The sequence below is a fragment of the Pundamilia nyererei genome, unplaced genomic scaffold (assembly GCF_000239375.1).
Source record: "Pundamilia nyererei isolate P.nyererei 1_Seehausen unplaced genomic scaffold, PunNye1.0 scaffold00148, whole genome shotgun sequence".
In the NCBI taxonomy this organism is placed as follows: Eukaryota; Metazoa; Chordata; class Actinopteri; order Cichliformes; family Cichlidae; genus Pundamilia; species Pundamilia nyererei.
In genome coordinates, this window is record NW_005187549.1 from 1,302,093 (window position 1) to 1,312,854 (window position 10,762).

Genomic DNA, 10,762 nt, shown 5'->3' on the forward strand with positions numbered 1-10,762 from the left:
GTGTGTGTGTGTGTGTGTGTGTGTGTGTGTGTGTGTGTGTGTGTGTGTGTGTGTGTGTGTGTGTGTCCTTATTTTCAACGTCATGCTGCTCTGTTGTATGTTAATTGCCCCTTGGGGATAAATAAAGTCTCACTGATTCTGATTTATTTGTATTTGTTTAATTCAAAAAAGGAAAATCATAATCAAAGTCATTGGTAAAGGGTTGGGCCACCTCTATTTTAAATGGCTTTATTGGTGGAGCAGGGAAGAGCCCCAGCTCGGGGTTGGCACCATGAGTCAGAGAGAATTTAATCTTTGCCCACACTGGCTGATGTGTGAAGACACACCTGACTCTCTTGGGGGGTCCTTGATCCGATACAATCACCTCGTGTTGTGGTGTAGCGTGTGTAAGTCTGACTTTGATTCTGATTTTCCAAACACAAATAAAACAATGCTTTCAGCGGTGCATGCAGCCTCCAGCTCCCCCCTTCCTCAGAGCTCTCTATTGTTCCAAAAATGCCCTTTTTATTGTGATATAACACACACACACACACACACACACACACACACACACACACACACACACAGACACACACACACACACACACACACACACACACACACACACAAACACACAGCCCCCCAATAAACTGTTGTCTAAATAGGTGGCCCTGTTTTGTCAAAAGCTAAACCTTTTTGTTTAAAATGACAACAGCCCACCATTATGAAATATTATTCCGTAACTTTAATTTCTATCTCAAACATCCTATTCATCAGCCTTTTCCATCGCCATATTTTCATGATCAGATTTTTGGGCATATCATAATTGATTATTCCTGAGTGATCAGATGTCATAATTATGATTTTCATAAAAATTATGACTGTCATTAACTTTGCTACTTCTCTTATTATGTCCTCAGTTATAAATCACTGGGTTGACATAAGGTACATAATATCCCTCCTGATGTGCCATCTTGCAGTGTCCGGGGTATCTGGGGAAGTAGCTGAAAACTAAATGAATCTTAACTAAAAGAGAAAAAAGACAAAACCTAGAAGATAATTGCTAAACAAATGTCAAAAATGTGAAAGGAAATACACTCCTCTCCACAGAGCATGAGTAAATCATCAAAACATATACAGCCACCACACTGCAAAGGGACGCTAACACTGGAGCTTTCGTAAACACAAAGTTTCATTTCATCTATATGCTGATGATTGCCAGCTTTATTTTCCAATTACCAATCTTGGGTTAAAAATCGACTCTTCACTTACCTTTGATGGTCACGTGAATGGGGTGGTGAAATCGTCATTCTATCAACTCAGGCGTCTGTCGAAGGTTAAACCTTTTCTTTCAAGGCGTGACTTGGAGACTGTTATCCATGCTTTTATAACCTCACACTTGGATTATTGCAACTCCCTTTTAATAGGGGCTGGACTGGGCACTCTGACACATCTGCAACTATTACAGAATGCTGCAGCACGGTTTTTATCTGGTAAAAGGAAATTTGAGCACATTACTCTGGTTCTGGCCTCCCTGCACTGGCTTCCAATTGAATTTAGGATTCATTTTAAAGTTCTTTTATTGGTTTTTAAATCTTTAAATGGTCTGGCACCTGCATATATGTCTGATTTGCTGAAGCCCTATGTCCCCACTCGTTCGCTCCGGTCAGCTGAGCAGCTGTTGCTCTCAGTCCCCAAATCACGGCTGAAACTGAGAGGAGACCGAGCGCTCTCTGTCGTGGCTGCTAAGCTTTGGAATAATCTTCCTCTTCACATTAGGCAATCGACATCAGTGCTGGTTTTTAAATCCAGATTGAAAATGCATTTTTATTCACTGGCTTTTGACCCAGTGGTTGACTGACTTGTATTTACTTATATTTTATTGTTTTCGCTATGTTTATTATTTTATCGTATTTATTATTCTTATGGTATCTATTATGTTTCTATTGTTCAGCCTTGTGTGTTTTTAAAGTGCTATATAAATAAACGATGATGATGATGAGCTCTGCTGTCTCAGCCTAAATGCAGAGGACAAACAGCTGCACACAAAGCAGGAGAGAGATCAAAAACATGCACTGGGTCAAAATCACAGCATGTCATGCTAGGCCTATAACCCACACACATCTTGTCTGATCCTTGGCCAATCAGCAGTCCGGTTGGTAATTGTTGTACTTTCTGTGTCCTCAGAGATCCTAATGAGATCAAACGTACTGTCACCAGCCTGTCCTGGCAACCTGATGGGGGCAGGAAGCTGGCGGTCGCCTACTCATGCCTTGAGTTCCAGAAATCATCCAAAGACATAAGCCTAGACTCCTACATCTGGGACATTGGTGGGTCAGAGAGGCCACAGATTGACTTAACACCACATCAGGATCAATATGTTCACTGCACAATGTTTTCTGTTTCAGAAAACCCGAACAGACCAGAGATGATGCTGAAGCCAACGTCTCCACTTGTCTGTCTGGACTACAACCCCAAAGACTCCCACACTCTGGTGGGGGGAAGCTATAACGGACAGATTGGTGGGTTCAGGTCTACACATAGTCAGAGAGGTGAGCTTCTCTCTGTTACCAGGTTTATTTACCTACACGTGTGTTTTGTTTAGCGTTCTGGGATACCCGGAAAGGGAATCAGCCAGTGGAGTTTTCTTCTTTGGAGCACAGCCACAGAGACCCAGTGTACAAGATCATATGGCTGCAGTCCAAGACCGGAACCGATGCCTTCTCTGCCTCCACCGATGGACAGGTAGACTGATAGATGGTTTGGCAAACCCTTTGAAACCCTTTAAAATAACCCTTTATCTGTCTGTCTGTCAGGTTTTGTGGTGGGATGTCCGCAAGCTAGCTGAGCCCACAGAGTGTCTAGTCCTGGACCCAAGCCGGGAGGGGAACCTGGACCAAGCTTTAGGGGCTACATCTCTGGAGTTTGAGCCCACCATGGTGAGAGCTGTTTCCGTTTTAAGTATTTAACAGTTCTCTACTAATGTGGCTAAACTTCATCATTCTTACTGAATGCATTTGGTTCTGTTTGGTAAGCTCCAACAGTGGACTTGTGAGTATCCCCACTGCTGCCTGCTGCCTTTCACACTGGATATCTTCATTCTGGTAGTTTGGTTTCAGTGATGGAGCTATGTGTAGGGTGATCCTAGTTACATCCAGTCCAGATCACTCCACTTCCTGCACCATGATAACATTTAAAATGATGTGAGGAATCCTATTATCATTTAAACAAAGAGGAAGATCTGTTCGCTGATTATAGAAAATGTTCTGATACGTAGATAGTTGCATCCATTCAGGGTTGGACAGTGGGATGTGTTCACTCTGTAGATAGTTACCAATTCAAAGTTGAACTTCGAAGCAGACTAAAGTCATGAGTAAAAACAGCTGAAGCCAGAATGGCTGTACAGCAGACAGTTTACAGCAGTGAGGTGGATCAAGTTTACCTGAACACTCACTCCTTTTGTATTGTCAGTTTCACTTTCTTATTCTGGACAAAATCCCAGAGTACAGAAGAACAGGCAGTAGAAACAACTTGGGTTCAGCAGCATCACTCTGTAGAACAAACCACAGCTTTGATAGCCTACATGATGCTATGTGGAGCTTCAGTGTGGTGTGTTATGTTCATCTGCTGTCTGTGTTTGTTTGGAAACTATATATGTGAGGATTGGTACCTAATCTACTACAGACCAAATCTACAGGTCTGCAGTAGATGGGTTTCTTTCAGGATTTTCTTTGTTCAGTCATGAACTGCCAATATAGATAAACTTGCAATTCAGTTTCAATTATATAGAGCCGAATCACAACAACTGTTGCCTTAAATCAAATCAAATCAAATCAAATCACTTTCGCTTTCCTTGAAGATTGTGGGCCAACATGGTTTAATTTTTCTTCAACTCAGACTCAGAGATATTCCAAATCATTCTTTTTAATTGCTCAGTTAAGAAATCTTTAGTAGAATCTGCTACTGTAGGAAAATGTTTTGTAGCACTGTGCTGTCATACTTTTATTAGCTCAGTTCAATTCAGCTTTATTTCTATGGAGCTAATTCACAACATTTGATTTTAACCAACCTGCTGTATAGTGTTGGATACATTATGGCACAGAGACACTCCAGGAAATCTACGTGGCATTTCTGCTGCAGGAAACATGGTGGTGGAAGTATAACTCCCAATACTAAAACCTCTTTAAATAATTACTTTGAGAAAGTAGATGATAAGCTCCTGAAAGAGAAACTGTGATGGACAGCTCAGCGTCAGATAGGCTGGTTTGAACATGTGCAGAGGAGGGAGAGTGAAAAATCTGGACAAAGGATGAAGAAGATGGAGCTGCCAGGCAGGAGGAAAATAGAAAGACCTCAGAGGAGGTTCATGGATGTAGTGATTGAGAACATGCACAGGGTTGGTGTGACAGACAAGGACGCTGGGATAGGAGGAGATGGAGGCAGGTGACCTGCCGTGGAGACCCCTAAAGGGTGCAGCTGGAAGAAGAATAGTAGGCAAACTTTTCAGAATTTTTAAAACCATATTTGCCTGGTGACTTCAAACATGCAGGATTTATGTCCTGGTGACCATTTAAATAAAAGTTCATTTCAATAATGCCCAAATAGTTGCCCAGAGCAATAAAGAGTTGTCTGTGGAGTTGCGAGAGCTGCTTCTTTAAGACAGTGTATAGCATGAGGCTCATTGTTGTCTCACAATGTTTTGTCCTAAAGTGAGCCTCCCAGGATCATGACTTCACCAGCTTTAGGTGTTTCAGTCTCTGTCATTGATGTCTCTGCAGCCAACTAAGTTCATGGTGGGGACGGAGCAGGGCCTGGTCATCTCCTGTAACAGGAAGGCGAAGACCCCAGCTGAGAAGATTGTCTGTACATACGACAGCCACCACGGACCCATCTACGCCCTGCAGAGAAACCCTTTCTTCCCCAAAAACTTCCTCACTGTCGGGGACTGGACTGCTCGCATTTGGTCTGAGGACATCAAAGAGTCATCCATCATGTGTACCAAGTAGGAATCAGTGATGGCAAACCTCTGATAATAATTCAAAACAAACTTCCCCAAAAGTTGATTCTGTTCATCTGGACGTAGAGTTTTCAGTGGGAGAAATGTTTCGTCACTTGGCTGTCACAATGATGCCATAAAGTTTCACAAAATAATATGCAACAAAGCATTAATGCAACATTGATGCATTGTTGCTCTTTGATCTTTTCTTATGACCTCCAGGTCTTCCTTCCAGATGGTCATCCTGCTCAGACTCAGCTATATCTTTCTCTTTGTCTCTTTGATACACAGGTATCAGATGTCGTACCTGACAGATGCCTGCTGGAGTCCAGTCAGACCCTCTGTCTTCTTCACAGTGAAGATGGATGGCGTGCTGGATGTGTGGGACATCCTGTTCAAACAGAGCGACCCCACGCTGAGTCTGAAGGTGCTCCGACGTGTCCTACAGCTGGCTGATGTTGCCGTTTCTTGCTGTTTCTGATGTTAATGTGTGTTTTGGGCTCCAGGTGTGTGACAACTCTCTGTACAGCCTCAGTGTTCAGGACAACGGGCGCTTGGTGGCCTGTGGCTCTCAGCTGGGTGAGGCTACGCTGCTGGAGATCTGCTCTGGGCTGTCGAACCTGCAGAAGAATGAAAAGAGTCTGCTGGCTGCTGTAAGGAGACACAATGACAAACTAAGCTGAGGTCTTCTGACTGCATGATGAGCAGCTGTGTTTCTCAACACTTCTGCAGATGTTTGAGCGGGAGTCTAAACGCGAGAAGATCCTGGAGGCACGGCAGAGGGAGGTCCGTCTAAAGGAGAGGAGTCGCTCGGAGCAGAGCAGAGAAGAGGAGGCGGGCCGTGAGGAGGGAGAGGAGGACCCCAAGCAACTGATTGCCAGAGCTGAAAGTGATTTCTACAGCCTGGTGGAGGCAGAGGTGAAGAGGAGGGAGAAGAAGGACGAGGTGATGAAGGTTAGGAGGAAGAAGAAGAGTTTTTCATTTGGTTCCTTTAACTCTGTTCTGACTGCTTTTTGGTCATTTATTTTCCAGGAAAAAGATATATGTGAAGAGAAAGATGTGAAAGATGAAGAACAAAGAGGAACATCAGAATGAAGGAAAACGGGAGACCACTAGGGGGACGTAAGAAAGATGGCAGCATAAGCTTGCAGCTCCCGGTCAAAAGTCGAAAGAGAACCAGAATTCGAATATTTCCACCGCTAAACCGTGTAATAAATGCCATGGAAGGTGGAAGAAGGTCAAAAAGACAAAGAATGAAGGAAAACACGTTTCTTTTTTTAAAGTTAGCAGCTGTTTTCAAGCAGATTCTGTCACCGTTTTACATTTAGTTCAGTAAATGGTGATCTGTTTAATGAGCACTTTGTGTGTGTTGGACTGTTTTATACCAGTATTAATAATATTTTGTCTGTCTTCTGTGTTAATGGGTTGTCTAAATTTCCATGAAATGAAGTCTCAGATTTTAAATAATTAACTTAATGGTGCTGTTGAAGCTTATCAGAGTGAGAACAGTCCACATGTAGTCATGAAAACCATCTCATACCCAGTGCTGTGGACACCCTGAGACTTGGATATGTCTCAGCTTTGGCAGGTGGAGAATCATCTTGTTATGTTTACAAGTTCTGATCCTATACGCAACTTCCTGCAGATCATTATCACATTCAGTCTTTTTATATCTGACTGCACTTCGTTTCTTTTTCTTTTTTTTTCAACTTTTATTTAACTCTCCCCCCCCCAACAAATACAAGACTGGTTCACATCCAAAATAATAACACTACACAGCACTAGAATATTACAACCTTATGTCCATAATTGTTGTCCACTAGGATCCAGTTTACAGGTTACTCCCAGTGCTTCCAGTGGTTTCTTCCATTTGTCCACAAAAATTCGGGAGCTCCCATCAATATAGTGTCCCAGCCTGATCAGAGTCATAACTTCAATGATGAGCGACCTCCATAGAGAAATGGAGGGAGGCTCAGCCCCCACCCATCTCAACATAATGCTTTTCCTGGCCAACATTGACAGTGACTGAATTACATGCTCATGTTGTACCAGTGAGACAGGAATATATCCCAATATACACATTAATGGGTTTTCTGTCACCTGATGACCAATGCTGTACTAATATTGGCGCAGACCTCTTTCCAAAATGACTGGATAATAGCACATTCCCACGTCCACATAGCATTATATATCAGTGGGTTATGCTTTATTACGTGAGGTAAGTCATTTAGACGTTTCCCTAAAAAGTTAACAAGTGAGGATGGTTTACATAATACTTCCTCAATATTTAGCCATGGCAGATCAGAATGTTCATGTATCCAGGAAGAAAGAATCCTCGCTTGTATTGAGAGGACATAAGCACTTCGTTTCTTATTCCAGAATTTACTTTGGGTTCCTATATAAACCAGCTGCTGGATGGGCAGTTTCTTTGTAAAAGCCATATTAATTTAAACACAAGCTGCAGTTTCATAAAGGATCTTAGCTGCTGAGAACACTAAAGGGTTATCAACAATGAATGAATATCAAGGATCAAGGATTTTGTTACCCCTGGGCTGTAAAAGGCTGATGGGGTATTTTTATCATCCTGCAGGGCAGCCGGCTGGCCGGCAAGGTCACCATGTTTGTGACTATGATAACCTGAGACTGAAGTGGTTTCCATCCCTCCACCCATCCATCCATCAGTTGTCTTCTGCTTTTCCTGGACCAGCTATCACAGGGCAAGGCAGGGTTAACCCTGGGTAGATCGCCAATCTGACACAGAACCAAGTGGCGTAGGAGCTTCAAATTGATACCGTAGGTGTATGGTATCAAATGGCATGGTCTGGTGTCCTCTTGGACAAGTTCAAATCTCAATGACCACGACCTCAAGGTCAAGTTTTCTGACAGTCTTGTGACTGTGATAACTTGGGAACGAGGTGACATGTGCTCTGATAAATAATAGGGCAGTAAGCCAGAAATGGATTTTTAGATAAAGTGATACCAATGAACCATCATTCGTAAGGCCAGTGAGGACCAGCCAGAGAATAGAAAGTACAGTGGTGATTAGAGCCAGTTATAAATCTTAATGCCCCTTGATAGACAGACTCCAACAGATGAAGAGACTGAGCAGAGGCATTCATTTAATTATGTCACCGTAATCCAGGAGAGGCAAAAAAAAAAACAAAAAGTGGCAGCAACGGTAAAAGAGAAACATGATCTGTTTCTGAAAAAGAGCACGAACTTCGGCCTCAGTTTCTTTAATATATGGTCAATGTGTGACTTAAAGAAAAGATTGGAATCAAAAGTCAAAAGCTTTTTATAGATCAATAAAAAGAGCTGGCTTCATAGACGTCATTGAAAAGTTTTAGGGAAGCAGTTACAGTACTGTGGAGGAGATAAAATACTATTTTCATCCAGATAACTTTTAAGTTAATTATTTACCAGCCTGTCAAGAACCTTAGCTAAGATAGGGAGTTTGAAATTTTTACCTGTAATTATTAACTATTGAAGAATTACCACCTTTCAGTAGGGTAAGTTTGGTAAGATCCAACAGTGGACTTGTGAGTATCCCCACTGCTGCCTTTCACACTGGATATCTTCATTCTGGTAGTTTGGTTTCAGTGATGGAGCTATGTGTAGGGTGATCCTAGATACATCCAGTCCAGATCACTCCACTTCCTGCACCATGATAACATTTAAAATGATGTGAGGAATCCTATTATCATTTAAACAAAGAGGAAGATCTGTTCGCTGATTATAGAAAATGTTCTGATACAAAACGGCTGAAGCCAGAATGGCTGTACAGCAGACAGTTTACAGCAGTGAGGTGGATCAAGTTTACCTGAACACTCACTCCTTTTCAGTAGTCAGTTTCACTTTCTTATTCTGGACAAAATCCCAGAGTACCGGGAGGAGCCCCCCGAGTAGACCTGGGACACGCTGGAGAAATGAAACCTATTGGCTGGCGTAGGAACAACTCAACATTTCCGTAGATAAGTTGGAGGAGGCAGTGACAAAGAGGTCACGTCCTTCCTGCTGCTGCCCCTGAACCTGAATTCAGATAAGCAGAAGAAAATAGCCCGATGTTTTATTGTTTTGTTATTTTAAATTTGAACTTTTATTGACCTTGTTGTCATGAATTTTTCAAGCAGCATGCATCATTCACAATGCATGGCACAATAATGGATTGCATTTATACAGCGCTTTTCTAGGCACCCAAAGCGCGTTACAATTCCACTATTCAGACACTCTCACATTCACACACTGGTGGAGGCAGCTACAGTTGTAGCCACAGCTGCCCTGGGGCAGACTGACAGAAGCGAGGCTGCCATATCGCGCCATCGGCCCCTCTGGCCAACACCAGGAGGCGGTAGGTGAAGTGTCTTGCTCATCTGTAATGAGCATCCCAACTCCCTGAACCACAGTCTAGGGCGACTGTGGTTCAGGGAGCACCACACCTTTCAGCCACAGTTTATTCGTTTTTCGGTTATTAATTTGGCTTATTTTAATAATATGCCCACATCTTGTGTAGTAACATGTTTTCGTATTATATTGGTTTATTTTCAGTATATTTCTTTGTTGTTGACTATTTGGAATATAACCTGTAATGTTGACAATGGATCATGTGAGGTACTGCACAGCATCATGATTCATTATTGAAGAAAGTGATAAATAAATGCTTTGGTTTAGCGTTTTTGAGATTAAACCGCTCTCAGATTTAATTTATCTGAGTGTTTCTTAATTTTAGTCTAGTCAGCTAGCATGTTTCCTGTTTATTTTTTATTTCTTTATTTTTAAACTAAAATTCTAATAAGCACTGTTATATAAGATAAAATCGACACACCTATGCATTTCCATGAAGTGGAGTTAACAACCTTTTCCTGTGAGGTCTTTAATCTCACAGAAATGGACAACTCTCCAAATGGAGGATCTGGAACATGGAGAGTGGAATACGGAAACAAAAAAAATGTACCATGTCGACCAATTTAAAAAAAAGTCAACACGTGGGATTTGGTTGTTTAGGAAGAGGGGAGAGTTTTGGGAGTGACGGTAACGGCAGCGAGACAGAGCGAGTGAGTGAGAGAGAGCGAGCGAGCGAGCTTTTAGATGTGGGAGATTTGTGACGTTTAGTGTGGAGTGTATAAGTGTGTTGTGTTGTCTTGTGTAGTTGTTCTGTTGTGTAGTCGTTGTTTTGTTTTGTGTGTCAGTGAGGGCACTAATGAATGTCACTAAGGCGCATTTGCAACGTAAACACTGTCACTAAGTAGAAAACCAGCGGAGTGATACACCTCCTGTTGTCAGGCCTGCAGGTTTATCCCTGTGCTGTTCTCCTGTCTTTCTTTTTTTACTGGCACACAACATTTGTGGGGCATCTTATTGCAACACCTGATTGTTCTCTCATTTGAGTTTCAGTAATATTTTTAAATGGTTGTACAAAATAAAAAACAAAATAAAATAAAAAACGGCAGGTCTATTGGCTGCATTTTTAGATAAATTGTTGTTTATGTTTCCAAAATATACATTTTATATTTGCATTTCAAGTTATAAAAATTTACTCAACATGTCTGTGGGGTTTTTAACAGTAAAGAAATACTACTAGGATTTTAAGTTCTTTGTGTGATTTCAGATCAGTAATACTAATGCAGTATGTCAGTGAAAAAAACACAGTTAAATTCAGTTGAGCTGAAAAGAAAGATATCAAACAAGGCAAGGGGAAAAAAATAAAATGAAACAATTTGAGGGTGAAATACAAACGTAAACTCAAAAGGAGTCAAAAATGGCCGGTTGTATTTCAGACCTCAGTGGGTT

General features: G+C 41.8%; 1 protein-coding gene across 3 annotated transcripts in view; it reads left to right on the plus strand.

Moving 5' to 3' along the window:
• Nucleotides 1-6,327, plus strand: part of dnai2b (dynein, axonemal, intermediate chain 2b) — a 13,054-nt gene extending 6,727 nt beyond the window's left edge. For 2 of the 3 annotated variants that reach the window (XM_005744702.2, XM_005744701.1), the window contains exons 5-13: nucleotides 2,167-2,309; nucleotides 2,388-2,501; nucleotides 2,585-2,724; nucleotides 2,796-2,918; nucleotides 4,758-4,981; nucleotides 5,267-5,402; nucleotides 5,482-5,628; nucleotides 5,708-5,929; nucleotides 6,008-6,327. In XM_005744702.2, the coding sequence (XP_005744759.1) occupies nucleotides 2,167-2,309; nucleotides 2,388-2,501; nucleotides 2,585-2,724; nucleotides 2,796-2,918; nucleotides 4,758-4,981; nucleotides 5,267-5,402; nucleotides 5,482-5,628; nucleotides 5,708-5,929; nucleotides 6,008-6,070 (1,312 nt within the window). In that variant the 3' untranslated portion in view covers nucleotides 6,071-6,327. The remainder of the gene's footprint in view (nucleotides 1-2,166; nucleotides 2,310-2,387; nucleotides 2,502-2,584; nucleotides 2,725-2,795; nucleotides 2,919-4,757; nucleotides 4,982-5,266; nucleotides 5,403-5,481; nucleotides 5,629-5,707; nucleotides 5,930-6,007) is intronic. The other variant, XM_013913739.1, reaches the window with a different exon arrangement.
• The last annotated feature ends 4,435 nt before the right edge of the window (nucleotides 6,328-10,762 follow it).